At 48.5% G+C, this 20,255-nt stretch overlaps 6 protein-coding genes across 6 annotated transcripts; 3 read left to right on the top strand and 3 right to left on the bottom strand.

Annotated features, from left to right (window-relative positions):
* Positions 1-702: 702 nt before the first annotated feature.
* PFICI_14058 (uncharacterized protein) lies at positions 703-4,547 on the bottom strand (the record flags this gene model as incomplete). Its single annotated transcript, XM_007842639.1, has 3 exons — positions 703-4,097; positions 4,151-4,362; positions 4,414-4,547. 3 exons carry the CDS (start codon positions 4,545-4,547, stop codon positions 703-705), a joined length of 3,741 nt encoding a protein of 1,246 aa, XP_007840830.1.
* Positions 4,548-6,574: 2,027 nt separating this feature from the next.
* PFICI_14057 (uncharacterized protein) lies at positions 6,575-9,333 on the top strand (the record flags this gene model as incomplete). Its single annotated transcript, XM_007842638.1, has 4 exons — positions 6,575-6,999; positions 7,048-7,559; positions 7,637-8,174; positions 8,205-9,333. 4 exons carry the CDS (start codon positions 6,575-6,577, stop codon positions 9,331-9,333), a joined length of 2,604 nt encoding a protein of 867 aa, XP_007840829.1.
* Positions 9,334-10,130: 797 nt separating this feature from the next.
* On the bottom strand, positions 10,131-11,321 carry PFICI_14056 (uncharacterized protein; the record flags this gene model as incomplete). The annotated part of the gene is made up of 3 exons (XM_007842637.1): positions 10,131-10,382; positions 10,463-10,775; positions 10,834-11,321. 3 exons carry the CDS (start codon positions 11,319-11,321, stop codon positions 10,131-10,133), a joined length of 1,053 nt encoding a protein of 350 aa, XP_007840828.1.
* A 2,448-nt stretch (positions 11,322-13,769) lies between these two features.
* PFICI_14055 (uncharacterized protein) lies at positions 13,770-16,001 on the top strand (the record flags this gene model as incomplete). The annotated part of the gene is made up of 1 exon (XM_007842636.1): positions 13,770-16,001. One exon carries the CDS (start codon positions 13,770-13,772, stop codon positions 15,999-16,001), a length of 2,232 nt encoding a protein of 743 aa, XP_007840827.1.
* Positions 16,002-16,179: 178 nt separating this feature from the next.
* Positions 16,180-18,177, top strand: PFICI_14054 (uncharacterized protein; the record flags this gene model as incomplete). The annotated part of the gene is made up of 1 exon (XM_007842635.1): positions 16,180-18,177. The coding sequence occupies one exon, from the start codon at positions 16,180-16,182 to the stop codon at positions 18,175-18,177; it is 1,998 nt and encodes a 665-aa protein (XP_007840826.1).
* A 527-nt stretch (positions 18,178-18,704) lies between these two features.
* On the bottom strand, positions 18,705-19,921 carry PFICI_14053 (uncharacterized protein; the record flags this gene model as incomplete). Its single annotated transcript, XM_007842634.1, has 3 exons — positions 18,705-19,246; positions 19,411-19,729; positions 19,817-19,921. The coding sequence occupies 3 exons, from the start codon at positions 19,919-19,921 to the stop codon at positions 18,705-18,707; spliced, it is 966 nt and encodes a 321-aa protein (XP_007840825.1).
* Positions 19,922-20,255: the final 334 nt, after the last annotated feature.

Here is a 20,255-nt window from a genome sequence, read left to right as displayed (position 1 = left end):
AGCGGCTAATTAGCGGCAGCCCCTAGCGCTCCAGTGACCTAAACCTCCCCCAAATGAACTTGCTTGATCTTTAAAGAATACAACGAGAATCACAATGAAATAGCTAGGACCTGCCATGAGCTTACTGTAAACTACAATGCAATGATCCTGCAGTTGGGATTCTGAGCCCTTTTAAGTCCTAACTGCACCGACTCATTCGAGTGTCGGGCGTATGAACTCATAGCGCTAGGCGAAGTGAATATCTCGTCAAGTAATGGGAATCCGGCTTCATTAGACCTTCTCTCTATCCAGACAAACCTTTAAACAATCTGTACTTGTGACATGCATATCCAGTATGCAACGGCAATGCTTACTCCTCCAAAGGTAATAATGATACTGAACGAGATGACTGCCTGTCATAGGGTCTGCCCCTCAACCATAACACAGCCGCAGTTTGTCTTCAACATCACATTGCAACTGCCAATACCGTCGAATTTTCACCCTCTTCAAACAAGCAACCAAAATGACCGCTTGCGGCACCTTACGAGTGTCATCGTTCCGAGGATCCATGACGTGACTCATGCATGTACCTGCAAAGACGCAAGTATAAATTGAAAGAGACTATTATCCCTACGCTGCACCCTCAGTGCGGGCAGCCATTATGTGCCACAAAGGGTACCTAGAGACTGTATATGCGGTTGAATATTTACAATCAATCCAGAATCAGAAGACTTCTCGCTCGTCATCACCATAGTAATCAAGCAAATCTTCCCAATTTGTCGGCTGCGGTGATGTTTGTTCGACCGGTTGTTCGAGCCGATTAGGTCCGCCCATGACCTCTTGACAAGCGTAATTGAGAGGTTGTGCTACAACTTCATTTCCACTGGTCATGTCGTACTCTCCCGAGTCGCTCTCATAGTCTTCTGAGTCGCTCTCGTGGTCTGTTCCAAACGGATACGCGCTGTCAGAATCGGACTTGAACTCGTCTGGATCAACCTCACTAATTTCCTCGTCCAAATCTTCATCCAAATCGCGTGAATTTGGTTCCTTGTCACGCAAGTCGGTCTTCTTCAACACATCCTCGTCTGCCGTCTTCCATTCGCCGAAATCTTCGAGCGTCTTTGAAAGAACATAATGTCCTTGCGCTCTTGCGAATCCAACCGCCCGAATGTACTGTCGTCTAAAAGAGCCATTCACCTGACAGTCGTGTTCAAGCAAGAGACAAGCTATGTCCAGGCGCCCATGTTCCGCTGCCCCTTCCAGTGCTGTTCTTCCGTGATATTCAGCTCCCGATTGATTGATATCGGCTCCTCTGGACACCAAAAGTCTGACAATATCTATGTATCCTTTTATGCATGCGATTTGTAGAGCAGTCGCGCCCGCAACTCGCGAAGGCGGTCCATTCACGTCGGCCCCGAAGTCCAGCAGCAACTTGATCATTGAAATGTCCCCTGATTCAACGGCCAATTGAATTGCATTCCTTCGGGATGTGCTAGTATATTGAGATATGAATGCGCTCAGGACACCGTACGGAATCTTTCGTAAGATATTACCCGGAATGTCCCTCCATGGAGATCTCGCATTGACATCACATCCTTCCTGGAGGAGCCGAAGAGTCATCGGCCTGTCAGCTCGTAGCACGGCGAACTGAAGAGCTGTGAGGGACCAAGCAATCCTTCGGTTGGGCCGAAATCCTTGGTCCAAGAGTGCACTCAACTTTTCGACGTCGCCAGTTTCTATAACAAGAAGACCAAGGTAGCAACTTGCCTTGAGTCCACGGGTGAACCATTGAGTGACATCAGCGTCTTTGCATAGATTTTTACGGCTGTTGGTCCTGAGGACCTTGATAGAAAAGGCGGATGCATGAAGATTGGCGTGCTCCACAGGCTTTCGGTCATGTTGATTGAACCACTCTAGGGCCTTTGTATCCCCTTCGGCGTCGAGGGCTCTTCGCACAGCCCAAGTAAATATCCAAGTCCCTGCTAAGAAGTCCGCAAATCTGTCCGTTTTCTGGCGCCTTTTACTGAACGATTCCCACAGGTTGCTGTCGCTTATGAGAAACCAAAGAGCCGCGGAATTGTGAGTGTTGGGAAGCAGTTCCAAGGTTCTCCGGATGAATTTGGTGTCCCCTGTACGACACACATTGTACAGAACATACGCGTCATGGTCCGGAATTCGGGCTATCAGACTGTAATCATGAAGTAATTCAAAGACACGTTCTGAGCCTCGATCGCTGCAATCGGTAGCACGAAGGGTGCCGATCAAATGGTGAATCAGCCAGGCGCGCGATTGTTTGGTATTTTGAGAGGCCCGAACTCTCGCCAGCACTTTTTCAAGTTCTTCCATTGAGAATTCTTTCGGGGACAGACAGTATTTGAACGCAAATTTTCGCGTATGTTGGACGCTCTTCTCGACTAGGAACTCTCTTAGCAATCGGTAATTCATGAACACGGCGTAGTCCAGCGCTGTCCAGCCGCGTTCGGATCGAAGGGATAGGTCCAAAGAATCCCCAAGTAACTGTTTGATCATATCCTTGAAAACGTATTGCCAATCGTCTTCACGTTCCACGTAAGCAAGCTCAAGGGCATCAAGCAGAAATGACCCAGGTAACGATAATCCAGCATTATGCAGGACGAGCATGACTTCTGTCCGTTGCCATAAATCCCAATTCTTCTGATTGAAGGCACAATCCATGAGGGTATGGTGGTCATACTTGCCACAAGTGGGACGACCTTTAACGAGAGCACCGCGCTGGCATAGAATTTCGATTGCTTCTATTTTCCCGCACTGAAAATACGGATCGTTTACCGCAGCCTGCAGGGCAGGTGAACAGTGACTGTTGACGTGGTACTTCGGATCGTAATTTGGTGATGCGCCAAGGTCCAAAAGAAGATCGACCCCACTTGGATCTATTTCATCGTTATAGTCATCGAATTCTGACATTTCCACCGCCGCCTGAAGAGGGAATCGACCATTGCCGTCGCAACAGTTCATTGAAAGTCCATGTTTGTGCATGATTCGAATGAGTCTCTGATTTTTACTCTCTACTGCGCGAATGAGACCCTCGGGAGTGATCAGCGGCGTGGATGTTTGTGGTGTCTTAGCCGCGTGATGTTGGATCAACTGAACTAAGTATTCCATTTTGTCAAATGCATTGTCTCGATCTGGATTCGATAAAGAGGCGTTGACATCAGTTTCGTCTCCGTGGTGGACATGTAGGGTTGATGGTGATGCCGGATCATTGTTCAAGGCCTTTGCAACCTCCAAAAAAAGGTCCAAGACTTCCGAGTCCTCGTCATGCGAATGGTTCTCCAGGGCAAATTGCATCGGAGATCTGTGTTGGTCGCAACAGCTCAAGGTAGGGGACGCCCCGTTTTCAAGCAACAAACGGAGCATCTTGACATTCGGACTCCATGTCGAATCCATTGCCGCGATAAGTGGTAGGTGCATGTTGTCGATCGCTCGTTCAATGACAGCTTTGATTCTTCTGTTTGGGTTCATACCAGTATCAAGCAACCATGAGACAAGGTCCATGTGCTCCGCTTTCATCCCAACCTGGAACAAATGCTCCAATGCAGCTGCCAAAGACACATCATTCAGATGTAAGGATTCTGAGAATTTGGCCAATTCTCTGATGCCTGTTTCGTTTATCATCTGCCATACTTGCTCAACGCTGCTAGTTTTCAAGAGTTTGTTCGAAGTCAAATAGATGAGCACCTTCAAACCCCAATGGTCCGTGGACGTCGACTGCAGGAACATGTCTTGTTGGATTTCTGCGGGACATTCGATGTCGGAGGTGAGTGGCAAGAGGGTGTGGGTAAGACTCAAGTGTGCGTATTCCTTGATATTGTCGACAACAATCTGCCACACGTCTGAGTTTGGTGCGCCAAGATGGGATTCTGAAAGTAAATGGCTCTGCTCAGTTTTCTTCCGCATCCAAGACAATTCACTATGAAACGTTTGTGGGTTTCGATGTATCCGGGATAGATGGGCGTCCAGCGACCTGGTGAATGTGAACCATGGAAGGCTCATTGGCCAACCACCCATAAAGAAGACTTCCTGGGTACTAGCCGGGGTGGCGACAGAAAGGTCTGGTGGTGATGGCGCGTTGTTTCTCTCTGCCAGACTTGTGTCAGAGGCACTTCGACTTATAGCCGGGTACCACACTCACCGATTTCGAGACGTTGAGCAACAGAGTAAAAGTGCCTGCTTGTCTCCTTCTTCACTCTCTTGGCGGAGATTTCGACCCCGTTGATGGAAATTACGCTGTCTTTGCCTTCTCGCTTTCGTTTCTCGATCTTGTGGCCGACATGTTTCCATGTGTTCACAGGTATATTCTTGGAGAATCCCCACTCTTTGAGTTTAGCCTCGTACTGCGATTTGCTTTATACTGAGTTAGCATTGCATCAATTTTTGCAAAGCCGAGTAACATACCTAGCAACAAAGCCGAAATCATCCAACTGCGCTTGGACCTCTTTCAATTTGAGGTCCTGGCCGAGGTATAGATTGCGAATTGTTATCTTGTGATGCTCCCACTCAGCACTGGATGGCTTGGTTCTTGGTGGCATCGTGTTGTGTTGCGGCTTTGGCCGAATGTGGTGGTTGGTAAGTGATCAATCGAGCTGGGCAGCGGGGACTTGGTGTTTTATTTTCGAAGCTTACTTTCGATCAGGCTTTGTGCGACCCCAAGCATCAGCAATGTCGGGCATGTTGATGAAGCGATTTTATTGGTCTATCCAGAGTCTGGGCTCGCCATGTAATGAGTCCGTACCTTATTGGCTAATTCCATAATCTGAGCTTGCTGGAAGTCTCCCCACGGCAATTTGCATCCAAGATTTTGGGATTACCCAATCGGATGCTTTCGAAGAGCTTGGTGGTCAAGCATAGCCCTGCCTCAAATCTCCGCTCCCTCTTTGATATGCACCCGAGTACGGAGGATGCCGCCCGATGTGAGTGATCTATGCACAAACTGCGGCATCTCGACCCACCACGACACATCTGGCAAAAGGACATTTTGCTTTTGGCGGACTGCCTTGCGCACGGTGGTGTCGTTAGTCAATCTCACGAAGGCGAGTCGACATCTTCGTGTCTTACAACACGGAGGGTTGTCAGGCCATGCGCTAGTGGACCCTTGCATTCCAACGCTGAATTGCTAAGCTGATCAGTGATTGGTGGCTCCCATAATCTCGTCGTCTTGATAAATGTGGCAGAAGCTGTTTGTTGCCCTGCTATAGACACCCAAGACATCACTACAAGTCAATTTTTTTTTAAAAAAAAAAAAAAAAGGTTTTGAATATGGTGTTCATCCTGATTGGAGAATGCCACAATCCGGAACTCTGGTCGTGTACCAGTCCCCAATGTCAACAGATCGAGCCAAAGCCCAACACCACTCCTGTCTTATATACATATGTATGGCGTCCACTACCATTTTTGTAGTGTTGATCAAACATTTGATGTCTCATTGTATTAGGAGAATCCCAAGAATTCCGGTCCTTGCACCTCTCCGCCATGATGGATCTGTCTACAAATGCCATCATTGGCATTATCGGCTTGACTCTTGCCCTGCCGGCCACTGCAGCAATTGGCGTAAAATTCTTTCGGTGGTGGAAAAGAACGAGAAAGGGAAAGTCTGCTACAGAGACGTGTAAGTGACTGGATATACTCACGAAGCTGTCATTTGACAAATGTATAGCCCATTGTTGATACTAACCCCACCGTCAGGTATCGCACTCTCGAGAACGAACCAGCCGCGCCCTGCACAAAACAGCTTTTCTTCCATACATCTTGTCGAAGAAGGGCGGTTTTATTTCAATATGAGTATGGCAGGGACGATTCACTCTTGTCTCCATTTGCCGCCGCCAACAGTCCCGAAGTCCACGGCCTGGGGGATGTGCGTACTGTCATCGGCCAGATTGGTACAGGACAGGGGGTTTGATCATATCCTATAAAGGACAGAGACCCTCCGACTGGACAGAGTCTTTCGCTGGAAGAAGTCAAGAGGCACGAGCGGGCGGTTCTTATTCTTGTTGGATTATGATCTAGATATTCGAGAATCAATGCTAGATGGGGTCAGCTGTCGTACCAATTCGTAATGGTGGCTGGATTGCCAAGACTGAAGAGGCCGGAGACTGGTGCAGCTCCCCCAGAACAGCGTACCTACCTACATACGGGATGGCGCTCTGTTCCGAAACCTTAAATTGCGTATAGACATCTTCAATCAAGGATTCAGAAAGGAGGAAGAGCAAGGAGTTGAAATATATGATTAAGAAACATGATTGCAACTGCAATATGATGATCTCTGGGCCCGCCACGTCTTTACTTGCTGGTCACCATGGTACCAGGGTGCTTGCATAATCGATAGTCGGCGGCCCCAGTTGATTTGTTGGAGTGAACTCCTCTTTAGCACCTGACCTTTGAGCTCTGATCTGACTGTCATGGATAACTTACGACCCCGTCAATGGAATGTCTGTCCGTACGGGGAGATTCCCGTCATCTGTTATATATGCATCATATCCGTGCCCATGCATTGGCGCATTGCCATCTCACAGTTCCGGTATTCGCATGCTGCTACTCGGTACGATTCTCCTGGTGAACCATGGAAGCGCTGGACGCCCTCGGTTTAGCGGCGAATATCGCACAATTTGTCGGTATGGCAGGCAAGGCTGTACAAAAGACCATGGAGCTCGCTCTTGATGAGAAAGAATTGATGCAAGAGAATGAAGAGCTGCAGTTGATTGTGTCCGACTTCCAAAAGAATTTGCCAATGCTTCAAGACGAGAATGGCGTTCATGATGTTGCGAGCGCCGAACTCAAACACTTGGCTGAAGCCGCGAGTAGGATTTGTTCAGAGATTGACACCAAGTTTGAAAGTATCAAAGCTAAAAGGGCCAAGAAGAAACGACTCCAGTCTTTTTATGCGACATGGACAGAGATGAAATTGAGGGAAGTCTTCCAGAATCTCAACGCGCGACTGGCCGAATTGCGAAATCAGATCAGTCTGCACATAAACATCATCCTCGTGTAAGATCGTGTTCCTCGCTAGGTAATGAGATACTAATATGTAGCCAGCCAACAACAAGCCTCAGTGCAGTCTGCGCTTGTCGATACTATCAAAACTAGCCAAGACTACATCTCGAGGCTTGATCGTGAAACCGCCGAGTTTAAAACACATGCGATCATACACCATCAGGAAGATGATATATTGCACTGGAGGTGGCTCGGTGATTCCGAGCAGCTTTACAGCCTGGGAAGGTCGTTGAAATCACTCAAGCCCCATTACGAGTCGTTCCAAAGAACCCAAAAAATCCTCAAAAGCCTGTATTTCAGTCAAGTTGGAGAGCGCCGTGACACCATCTCAGACCCCCATATGAGCACATATGATTGGGTGTTCAAAGCTGATACTGCCAACTTCGGCCCCTGGCTAGAACATCCTGAAGCCCCAATTTATTGGATTGCTGGGAGAGCTGGCTCTGGTAAATCCACGCTCATGAAGCACATCCACAAGCACCACAAATTGCCAGCAGGTCTCCAGAGATGGGCTGGAACACGCAAAGTGCTCATCGCGAGCCATTTTTTCTGGGGTCAGGAACTGTGATGCAGCAATCTCAAGAGGTTCTATTGCGTACATTAACTTTTCAGCTTCTGAAACAATGCCCAGAGCTCGCGTCTCAGGCTTTCCCGGACAGATGGAAGGCGGCATTGCAACCTGTTGAGACTCTAAGTCAGAACCAATGGCCACGGGAGGAGCTTCTCGGTGGTCTCACCAATTTCCTTACAGAGGCTCGCGATTCTTGTGTGCTCATATTCGTGGATGGCTTGGACGAATACAGCGGCGAGCCAGACAATCTCATCGAAGTCGTCCAGACACTTGGCAGACTCTCCAACGTCAAAGTTTGTGTTTCCAGCCGACCATGGATAGAATTTTCCGATGCTTTCTCTGAATCGTCATGGAAGCTTTACTTGCATGATCACACACGAAAAGACATAGAGCGTTATAAACTACATACACTAGAAGCTCACAACCGGTTCAAACTCTTCAAGACCCAAAATCCGGAAGCCTCGCTTGAGCTTGTCTCATGCATCACTGATAGGGCAGAGGGCGTCTTTCTCTGGGTACAGCTCGCTGTACGATCCCTGTTGCGAGGGATTGTGAATGCGGACGACATTGTGGATCTACAGCGGCGGCTCGACGAATTGTCACACTAACTTGAGCCCTTCTTCGAAAGGATGCTCAATAACATTTCCGACTTCTACAAGAGTCGGACAGCAAAAGTACTCTTGGTTCTCGCTCACGCCCGCGTGTCGCTACCCCTCGTGACATTCTACTTTCTAGACAGCCGGGAAGGACGACATTTCGACCCTCAAATTTTCCTGCAGAACTGGCCATACGTAAATGAAGAGGAAGCTGCAGAGGTCGAAAGGAAAAAGAGGCAGTTCATTGCCCAATTTAAGGACCTGATAAATATCTATGAGCATCCAACCAAGGCAGCCTTGTTCAACTTTAGTGTTGGATTTATCCATCGCACTGTCATTGAATTCATCACCCAGAGCCGAATACAAGATTGGTTGTACCAGCGGGCAGGGCCAAATTTCAATCCCGTATTAGCCCTTTTCGAGGTCAGCCTCGAGCAATTCAAGATCTTTAGCCATTTTTGGAAGCTCACTTTCCTTCACCCATTCCTCCGGAACTGGTTTCTCTCAGCAGTTTATTATGCTCGGGAAATCGAAGTCACCAACGGGTACTCCGTATCACAACAGCTCAACCAGCTTCAAGAAGTCCTTTCTGATGACACGGACAAGGGGCACTTTAGAAGGCCGTCCAAATTCGAGGCACCCTGGTGGCGTGGATCCTTGAAAGATCTCGCCATCAGTGTGGGACTTTGGCGTTATGCCAATGACATGGCAGTCTCGACCGAATTCGAGGCCGCCTTGGAGCCTGATCTCTGTATTGAACTCCAGTCTGACTTTGTCGTCAAGGAAGTTACGGACACTGACAGAGACAAGCGCCGCGGTATGGATATTAAAAGGCCATCTTACACTTCCACTCTGCACATGTTTACTGCTGCTGAAGCCGACTGTTTGTCTGATCTACGCGCAAGGCGCCTCAAGCCGATACCTCGAGCTCAACCTTTGGCAAGTCATCCCGATGATGGGCAAGTTGGTCGGCTTTCAGAAGAAGACACGCATAATTACGTACTGCACAGCGTCTTTTCTCGTTCAAACTCCATCGAGATCGAGATGACAAAGCCGAAAGTGTCGAGGTTCAAAAAAGCTCCGAAAATTGCGGGATCTGTTAAAATAATCAGGAGCGACTCTGTTGATTGTCGGGAATTGGAGCGAAACGGATCTCAATGAACCGTCTGAATTCTAGTATGATCAGTTGCGCCAATACAGTGGACTATGTAGCGTCGGCCAATCATGTCCGGTGACCCGGAAACCCAAGGCTTGTTTAGGAAAAGAGATAGTTTTAGTCACCGTTGATCGAATACCTACTCATGTTCCTATTCTTTGGACCAGCATAGACCTGGATACATTAACAGCCATTCATGAGCATCTAAGAGATGTCAGTCTTGAAGTTTTGTATTACTTTCCACAATAGAGACTCGACTATCTCATTATTTCCCTCGCACCTGGGAGTCTGGCGTTCACTGGACGAGGTTGAGACCTACCTCCGGTACCTCAAGTGTGTTTATGATCACCCAGACCATCGAGGAACAACTGAATTGTATCCACATGGTTTGATGAATAACAGATTACTTTTACTGGTATATAAGACTCAGATTATTGCACCGTGTAGTTTTGCTAGCTCCACACTCGCGTCCAAACTATAATTGAGCAGCCTCGCATTTAAGACTTCGGCGACCGAAGACCCCCAAATGAGTGGAGCCCAAACACCTCGTGCGATCTGCCTCTGCGAACAAAACGAGTTGGATATATGTATGTTCATGCGCCCACCTGCTTCGTAAAAGTTTTTTGGTAATTTTGGGCGCGAATTCTGAGCTCAGAAGACAATTTGAAAATTTCTATTGTTAAAACAAACAAACAAATAGCAAAGCGCACTTTGAAGCCTATGGAAATTTACTCCACTCTTTCTATTTTTATGCCGCCCTTTGATCACAAAGTCATGTTTCCCCAACACACAATACTTTACTTTACTGCTTGTTGACAGTAACAGTACCACCGCTCTGAGCAACGCCACCCGACGAGGTCCAGACGTAGCTGTAGTTGGGATCGTAGGTGGCAGAGGTGTTGACACCGACGGTGACCCAGCCAAACAGACCGTCGCTAAGGTCGGATCCAAGGTACACGTACTCAAAGACGGGGTCCGTGGTGGTGTCTGTGGTCTCCGTGCTGAAGACACGATCATCCGAGTTGTTGGTGATGGAAATAGTATTGGTGTTGTACTAGAGGCATGGTCATGTCAGCAATGGGATTGAACACGGTGCATATGAACACTACATGGGTCATCTTTATGTGTACTCACAGGAGCAGTGGCTTCAATGGTGTCGATAATGTCTTGGTCCCAGAAGAGTTGACCGACGTGGCCGTAGGTACCGCCAGTCAGGGTGTTGTTGGGCAGGACGGTGGCATTCAGGTGCACGACCATGTGGTGGTGAGTAGCACGGCCATCATAGTGACCAGGGAAGATGGACTCGAACTGAACGACACCGTCGGCGTCGCTCTTGGCTACACCACGCAGGAAGGTGGCGTTGAGGTTGGCTGCGTCGGCAGTGTTGCCATTGCCCTCGGCTACGAGACCAGAGTACACTCCAGTGGCGTTGCAGTTCCAGACATCCCTTTTCATGTTCAGCAGCACGTCTGGGTCAATGAATTACTGGAGGCTGGGATACTCACCAGTAGATACCCTCGAGAGGCTCGCAAGTCTCAACGTCGACAAACTGGGCCTCGATGACGATCGGTACACCAGTCTGGTTCTCGCGCAGGTTGTTGCGGACCAGTTCGCCCTTGACCCAGTAAGGGCCAGTCTCGCCCTCGGGGTTGACTGCACAGGTACCGCTGCTGGCAAAGAGGGTCGACTCGGGAGTGTCGAGGGTGTAGTTGGCAGTCGACAAGTGGCTGGTGTTGAGGACGGTATCCGTGTCGCGGGCCTCGACGGAGCGGCCATACTTCTTGGCAGTGGCGGCGCGGCGGGCAACGGCTCGGTCAGTGACGCCACGGGCTGAGAGCTTGCCGGAGCAGGCCTCGAGACCTCGGCGAACACCGGCCTTGAACTCGCGCTTGGCGGCAGCGATCTTGGCATCAGTCCGGACTTGCTTCTCGCCAGGGTGAGCGATAGCGACAGAAGCCGCAAGAGCGGTAAGAGAGATGACGGAGAAGCGCATTTTGAGATTTTTGGTTTCGAAAAAGACTGTGGCTGACTGATGACTGACTTTGAAAGGATTGACTTGATGATGGACTCGAAATCAAATCAGTTCGTCCAGTTCGCAAAGGTCCCCCTTATACCAATGTCGCCGCCAGGCTCTCCTTACTCTCCTTGCCTTCTTCCCATCTTTCATTCACTTTCCATCGTCAACCTCGCTTGCCTTCTTCATGGCTGTGTCCACCTTGGTGACGCGTTCTCTCCGCTACATGATCTGGACGCGGCATTGGGAACCCTGAAATATACGTAAGATTCTTTTGTTGTTGATCACTGCCACATCCAGAGACCCTGCAGACATGTTTCGAAATGAGGACTACCAATGATAGCAGAGGTATTAACACGCTGGCGGTCTAGCGTTTTCGGTGGTTCCCAAGTTCGGATCATGTTTTATCACCGAGCGGACCCGAGCTTACTCGGCGTGCCGGTCGTCCAAGCGTCTTTCCCGTCCGCCCCAGGCCACGTCACGTCCGATCCGGGGGTTTAAATACAGTGGCACCAATCATTATCCATGAGTTGCAAAGATTCTCAAGTACGAATATTGTTTCATTTTGTTAAGCTTGTTCTTGTTTCTCCCGCCACATTATGGAGTGCGTATAAGCATAGAAGTTTGCAAACTGGTCCACTCTACGTAATTGACATCTCGAGGCTATGGCGTGGAAAATAGCTTCCATTTCTATCGACGCTAAATATAGACGTGGAAAATATGTAACTGGCCGGGAAGTATGACTGAGAACCGCATTTCCTCCATGCCTTGCCAACATCAATCTTGTCTGTCTTTTCTATCAGTCCTCAATGGCACTGAGGACGTCTCTCAACAGCCTTGCAATTCCAGTGACGTATAATTTCCTGGAAGTGGGACCAATGTACGGGGTAAGGTAAATGGAATAAGCTTTTCTGTCCCATGCGGGCGGTAGGACGCGTATACACTGCCCAGGCGCCACGCCAAACCATGTGCCGGACAGGGGTCAGCCCTTATTGCGCAGTCCCAACTATCCATTCCTTTGTAGATCTAGTAGATAGGAATTTGCCAGAATGAAGGTTCATCGACTAATTGGAGGATTTCTATCACCGTATCTCGTTCTGAGCAGGAATCATGCTACTAATGCGTGACCATTATGAGAAGTCTTTGTGATGTAGAATAAAGCAGACTTTCTATACACTCATTTTCTTGAAGCCATCCTACTGGGAAGTTTTCATAACGATGACGACTTGAACGACGTAGCATGCATGTGCATGTACGCAAGGGGGCCGGTACAGCCTGGTCGCACGTAGGGATTAGTGATGGGAGAGGGGCATAGACAAAAGTTACGATATGCCAAGACTTTTTGAGTCCATGAAAATGTAGAGAACATTTATCATCCACGGAAACAGCCGTACTGGGGTCCGCTTGAGTACGTACGTAGGACTATGCAATGAGCCACTCTTGGTCCTTAGTCCTGCAACCCGCGGCAACGGGTCTGCAGATCAACCATATACTGGACACAAGACTCCGCTCGACTTCGTAATTGAGCAAATATGGTTGGTCTCTAGGTGTGCGTCTAATTAGTCTTTGACGCTTTCACGAATCACTCGCAAGAGAAGAGGAATATTCATCGATTGGGTCGGGAAATTCTCGAAAGCGTCCACCGCGTACGCTACTTAGGTATGATTAGTATCAGATCTCTCATCCTCCACTAATGCATCAATTCGGTTTAAGTTCCCTGCATGTGAATTTGTCGAAGCGACATGCCAAAGGCAGGCGTACCCATTTATAGATCGCTTGCAAGCTACCCAACCATGGCACCGGATCTGCCAGGTCATTCGTGGTCCATCTAGCGATTACGCAGATTATCTTTACTTATCCTTGCCACCGTTGGCCAAGACGAGAACCAGCGAGAGAATTCGTCAGAGGCTACTGGATTATTAACGTGGCTGTCAATTGCTAGTAAAAAGTCAATCACCTTGCTTGTCGTTACACGAATACAACAGCGGGCGCAGTCCATCATTTGAAAGCAAGTCTTTTTGATTGATCTGATCATGTTTGATTGCTCAATGGGCAGTGAAAAACATGAGAAGGAAGCTCAAGTTGTGTACCACCAACATGGTAGCCGATATTTCTGCGCTGCCCCTTCTTGACAAGCTGTGGGATCGAGACTCTATGCGATATGCACTGCACGTGATCTATAACCGAGCCAAATGCAACAAAGCCTTTCATCGGGTGTCTTGTACCCCCGGGAAAACCAAAGCGACACCAATTGGAGCTCATTGTTGTGAGCTTCGCTGCCCAATCATGCAGCATCGCAGCAGGTCGCTGCAGGTGTTGCCGTGGGGGTCAAAATCGGGCGCTGTGGCTGGGTGCGTCCAGAGCCTTATTGATTTGACTTGGAAAAATTCTTCAACTCCGCTCTTAATCAAGCGAAAACTTTCGAATATGACCGTCATGTTGTTCAAGGCATGTTATATTATCCTTGGCGGCCTGCCACTGGTGCGCGCAGACTGGTGGGATGACTTTTCAAACAACCTGGCGACAGATCTTGCGCCTTTACTCTCCCTGTTTGGCGAAAAAGTCACGATGCAATATCTTAGTGAGAGCATCACGTTTCTCGACTACTTAATTTTTGCAATGGCGCCCATGGGCATCCTGACGGCGCTTGTTTCAGCCATTCGCGTATGCGGGAGCCCGTCGCTGCGTGCCTTTATCGGCAGAGCACAGGAAGGCGCGGGAAATGCCGAGGCGGAGCTGTGTTCGTCCACGAGTCGCAATGTGTGCGAACTATACAACAACGGCGGCATCGCGCGTGTCTTTGGTCGGCCCAAGATCCTGGAGGTCATACACGACCCGTCGGATCCCAACTTTTCCCAGACGGCAGGAATATACACATTCATGGACTACCTCAAGACCAACAATGGAAAATCCTTTTGGAAAGAACAAGGTGCCCGCACCGATATGGAGTCTCAAAGCGAGGACAATGACAGCGGCCCATTTGCCCCGAACCTCTCGCTCAATGTTGGGATCAAGCGAAAGTCCGATGCCGTCTTCCTGGGAGTCGCCATTCTTGGTGCTGTCTTGCAGATCGGCGTTCTGATTTATGCTGGCATCATAACCTACTACTTACAGTGGGAGTCTGAGAACAGTGGCTCTGTCGAATATGCCTGTCCTCTGACAATCATTGGAACTCTCTTGGTCTGCAGTGGAGTCTTTTACTGCGCATTTCTCGTGGGTGAGAGTACAACCGAGCAGGTTTATCGCAGATCATCGAACGACGGTTCTAGACGACAGGGAGACACCAAGCAGTCAGTGCCGTCTTTATACTGGCTACAACCTGGCGGACAAGTCCTCGGTGACCAAACCTTTGATGCATTTTGCTACAGTGACCGCGAACAACCCTTGCCAAAGTATCTCATCTCATGGAAGCGTCGTTCAGAAGCAAAGAAGCCCGAGATATGGGCCGCTGTTAGTATGACTACCATTGGGTTTGTGATGCAATTCATTGGTCTTCGAGGCATTCATGCTACTGCAGCAGTCGCACAACTTGGCGCCATAATTGTCATGAGTGCTGCTCGGGCTTCATTGCGCATGCAACGACTGAAGCCTCGGGATAACTTTCTTGTCGACTGCCCGGACGAGGTTGTCGGGTACGAACTGGACTGGCTTGCCTTGCGTATTGGTCGTAACGACATAGAAGATGAGTCAAGCGAGATGCAGCAGAGGGCTGCGCACAGTCCTGCGGACGACAGGCGAGAGTTCTGGAAGTTCTGCGGCACGTCGAAGCATATCGCCAGTGATACGCGACCTTCTCAGGAACTCAATGCCGCTGCCAAGCTTTTGGCTTATCGAACACGTCTGGCAGAGCTTACAGACTCCCCAGCTACAAGCCCGGACCAAGCCAGTTCATCGAGGCAGTTTAGAGATGAGATGGTCAAGATTAAATATGTGGCCAAACAGCTAACTCAAGCTCTCGAGGATGTTGTCAGTATGATCTACTTAGGCGCTTTCGGCGTCAACCTGGCCGATGCCGACATCCTTTGGTGGGAAGTCAATTGCTCAGTAGCCACTCGATTCGAGTCAAGCAGCCACCAGACTGATTCCGCGTCTTCTGAGATATCTCCGTTACATGTTGGACTACATCATTTCGGGGAAGACCGGTTGGTGTTCCAAAAGCCGCTCGAGGTAGAGGCGATATTGGGACTCTGGCTATGGTCTCTTGTATCCGATTTTTCAACGGAAACGCGCGACAAATATGATCATGTGAGAATATCGAGAGCTTTCGAGGTTCCTACTCGGCGTATCATTTCGACAAGAGAGGAATTCCAAGATTTGGAATTATGGACCGGCACTGCGTTCCATACGCACGATGAAACATTTGCTTATAAAGATGTCGAGTTTGCGAGGCCGTCCGATATCTTTATCCTCAAACAGAATGTTTCAAGCACATATGAGCCTCTTTCCAGCAACCTTCCACGAGACCTAGGCGCGGAAGACAATCCACGAGTCGCCAGATACTTTGGCTGGCACAACATAGAAGCATCGCAGACACAAAATGTGGATTTCAGCTATGATGGTTTAAAAATTGAGATGGGGAACAAAAACCAAACCAAACCAACCCCACCTAAGACAGACAGCCGTAAGGCTGTGGCCTTTATGTGGTTTTTGATCAAATAGCATATAAAATCTTAAAATATATGGGAACAGTCTTGATTGAGAAAAACGATGGATCGTCCTGTATGCTAAACGCAACGAAAAACAAAGGCTTATAAGTCCCGAAGGGACTTATAAAGCCACTTTAAGCTAAGCCTCCACAGCCACTTTTAGTGGGCATCTCCAGCACCCCCACATCAAAATGTGTACAACCAACTCGGGAAGTCTCATATCCTGTTGTGCGCAAGAAATATTTGGCTCATTTGTCAAAAGCCTTCTTGCTGGTGTCACTAGTGTGGGCCGTGTTGCTGTGGAAGAAGGTCCTCGAGGCCTTTTTCTATCCAGTAGTATGCTCAAAGACATAACGGAAGCCTTCGCCCGTAATGGCCTGGGCTCAAATGAGGAGGAGGCTCTATCGTGCATTCTGCCTTCGATGAGAAACCAACTCCAAAGCGCTCCGATCGAAGTAGCTTTGCAAATAGCAATAGAAGCCTTAAAGAGGAATCAGATTGCAAAGCACTGGCAGAGCGCAGAAGCGATCATGCGATGGGCGTGGAGTATTTGCAAACAGCCTCCAGAAGAAGTCGAAGACCATGCAAAGGATTATGCTCGCTTGTCCGCAATGACTCTGGGCGAGTTATACAGATCAGCACTCATGAATAATACTAGCATGGAATTTGGCAAGGTTGGGATCACATGGCTGCTAGATGAAAGCTACGATCAATCTAATACCTGCTGCGAAGCCATTCGATGCTATGGGAATTTCTTGGACAGGATTGACAATTTGCATACTGTTGAACATCTCTCTCGGATCGAAGACAACGAAGACTCAACTGCTGCCTTGTTATACATCTCTCAGCGTTTGCCCAGCATGGCCCGAGTTCAGAAGGGGGAAGCCCTTTTCTCAGCAGTAGAGTGCGGCTGGGTTGAAGTTGTACTTGCTCTCCTGGTATCCGGCGCGGATCCGGATTTCCAAGGCATGGACTCATTACCTGTGCTTTTTTACGCTGCAGATGTAGGTTCTGCTGAAATTGTGAATATCTTGATTGAATGGGGCGCTTCACAATATCATTTCCGTTACGAACCGCCGATCATGTCCGCTATCCGAGGAGGAAATTACCCCGTTGTCAAATCGTTGCTTGATACCTTCGACCCTGTTCGTGCGTGGAAGCGTGATGAAAGGACTGCATTGCATGCTGCGGCGGAGAGTAGTCACAAAGGCATTGCTCAGCTTCTGATCGATTCCAAAAAGTTTGACTTTGAGAGCAAAGACGAAGAAGGCAATACGCCATTGCATCTCGCAGCAAATCACGGAAGAGAGGCGACCGTCGAGCTCCTGATCAACAGTCACAGAGCCAGTATCGATATTAAGAATAGCAGGGGAGATACCCCGCTGCATCTGGCAATAGGAAGTGGGCACGCAGCGATTGTCAAGCTAGTCTTTGATATGTATCAAGTGGATCCGGCAGGTCAAGATTTCAGCGGAGACACACCCTTGCATCTAGCGGCAAAGAAAGGAGCAGAGTCAGTCGTCAAATTGTTGATTGACACCTATCATGTCGATCCAGAAAGTAGAAACAGAACAGGATGCACACCACTGCACCGTGCGGCGTGCCAAGGTCAACGAGAAACAATTAAACTATTGCTCGATACGTACCACGTTAATCCGGAAAGCAGAGATGGTTCAGAAAGTACCCCGCTGCATCTGGCGGCACTGTTTGGGAACAAGCGGACCATTGAGTATTTACTCAATACTTATCACGTCGACCCGAACAGCAAAGATTCGGACGGGAGGACTCCGCTGCACAAAGCGATAGAAAGCTGGACAGAAGGTAATGCTGAAATACTACTCAGTGCTGCTCATGTCGACCGGGAGATCAGAGACAACAAAGGAATCACGCCATTGCATCTAGCCATGGAAAGTAGGATATTTGATCGTTCGCTCAGGACAGTAAGACTATTAGTCAACACTTATAAGGTCAACCCAGACATCCAAGACCACGACGGAAGGACTCCGCTAGATTATGCAATAGCCGCGCAAGATAGTGACAAGGTTAATCTCATGTTTGATGTTAGTAGCGAGGAGAGCCAAGCCAGGGCGTTTCGTTATGCAGCGGAGAATGGCTATGATGAGATTGTCAAGGTTTTCAACATGAAAAGCGGACTCTTCCTGGGAGCGAACAATGATGCTACAGAATAATCAAACATTCTTTCGGATTTGAATTGAGGTTTGGTATCAATTTACTGAGTTGTGGAGAATACTGATCGGCAATCACGTTGGCTTTTCCTTAATAAAGAGATAATAATAGATTATGACAAGCCACTTTCGTTCAAGACGTCCGTATCTACCGTTGGTATACTAGAACTTCAACAATGGCAGTATTTCAATCAAGGGGATATGAGAGAAGCAAGATGGATCTGGCCAATCGCTAAAACTAATGGGCCATAATGGTATAGTACGATTAATAACTCCTTATCTTCAGTTACTATACAAAACTTGATTGAGCCCTGGTCAAACAGGTCCAGATTATATCTTCCGGTAAAATCGATGCAGCTGAGCCACGAGTCAAAATTTCGAGTACATGCCATAGATTAGTCAGGTATCTCACTTCCTGAACCTCAACAGAGAATGGTCGAGCCGATACATTACAATCTTTCAATGCCCTCTATCATACCTATGATCATAATTGTGCTACGATTTCAGATGTTCCAACTTTTATATTTACACTAGCTTGAAAGAACCCCAACTTCATACAAATAGTCAAAAATGACCTGGTGCAATGAAGAGAATGCGCCTTGGCAATGTGTGGTTGCACCCTGCTCACTTCTCAAGGAAACAAACTTCTTCTCGCATTTCAGCCGACCAAATAGTTCCTGGGGCTGACCCTTCAGAAAATGGTCGTCCGGTGCGTCCAAAACCAGGGTGGTGCTGGTTATCATATCAGTCAACCCCGATAAATTGTACTTCGAGACCTCTTTAAGAACCTCGGCCTCGGATATGAGCCCCAAGGTCCATTTCGCATTGAGAATCCCCCATCGAGCTCCATTATCAAACCTCGAAGCCGTCCTCAAGATGACCCCGATTGTCTTGTCCCAGTTCTTATCTGTCAGATAGTTCACAAAGGACGGCAGCGAAGTACGAAAGGCGCTGCCGAAATCGAAGACACCATCATCCAAGATGACAGCTGCGAAGCGGTGCTCGCTTGTCACGGCACGCGCTGCGAGATAGCCGTCGATGCTCCAGCCGAAGAGTACCAGCTTATTGGGGTCTATTCCCGGACATGTGATTACGAAATCGACTACGGGGGTTACAAAATGCTCTCAATCGTGCTGGAAGAATAAACGTTACTTCCGTAATACGCGACCCTGGTCTGGACCATCAAACGCTAATACGTTACAGCCGCGCTGCAATGCTGGAGCAGCGATGGCGAACCAGGACTCCTTGATAACACAGTCAAACCCTCCGTTGAAGATAATGGTTGGTCGTGGCGAAGTATCCGTGCTGCATTGAAGATGAAGCCAGGCAGTGTGGTGTTCCGGTAGAGAATGCTGATCTCCTCGAAAGGGTATTGCATCAGCCGTGCGGCCGATACAAATGCCGCACTAAAAGCAGTGGCCAGGTTGTTCGAAATCTCGTCCTCGAAAGGGGCACTGCGACGATAGAATTCGGCAGTCCGATAATAGTTAGAAGCTCTCAAGAAAGCTTCTTCCGCCCTACGGACATTGCCTTTGGCCAGGCTATCTTCTCCCGTCTGCATAGAGTAAGCAGCTACGTGCTACCACTCCCTCATCCAACTTTCCTCATCCCCAGCTAGAATGCGAGAGCAAATCGCGATCACCTCTGCGACGTCGGCGCCGCCATAATTGCGGTAGCCCAAGACCCTCAAAGCTTCATAGCCAAAAGACGGGTTACTGGGAGAAAAGTGGATTAACAAAGACGTCATGATGTTTAAGAGTCTGAAGTACTTTATTTTCTTATCTTCACCTCCATCATGTATCTATCTATACATATGAATGCACACAGGGAGCCTAACAAAGAAGTCAAGCTCAATTTCATGTTTCGAGCGCTGCACGGGCTGCGGATCAGATACCGAGGTTCCTCAGGGGCGTGTAACATTTGTGAGTAGGACTTTCTGCACCTTCATTTTGGAACTTCAATGTATTGAGGTGTAAAATCAACACACGTACTAGTATGTGATGCTTATTCAATAGCGCTTGACTTTCAATGGGCGTCAAGCTCAATAGGATTTTTGGCCTCGGCCATGTCGTTGTCAGTAT

This window comes from Pestalotiopsis fici (genome assembly GCF_000516985.1).
Source record: "Pestalotiopsis fici W106-1 unplaced genomic scaffold PFICI_Scf_12, whole genome shotgun sequence".
Classification (NCBI taxonomy): Eukaryota; Fungi; Ascomycota; class Sordariomycetes; order Amphisphaeriales; family Sporocadaceae; genus Pestalotiopsis; species Pestalotiopsis fici.
Note: the sequence above shows the minus strand (reverse complement) of the source record. Positions and strands in the feature narration are given on the sequence as shown.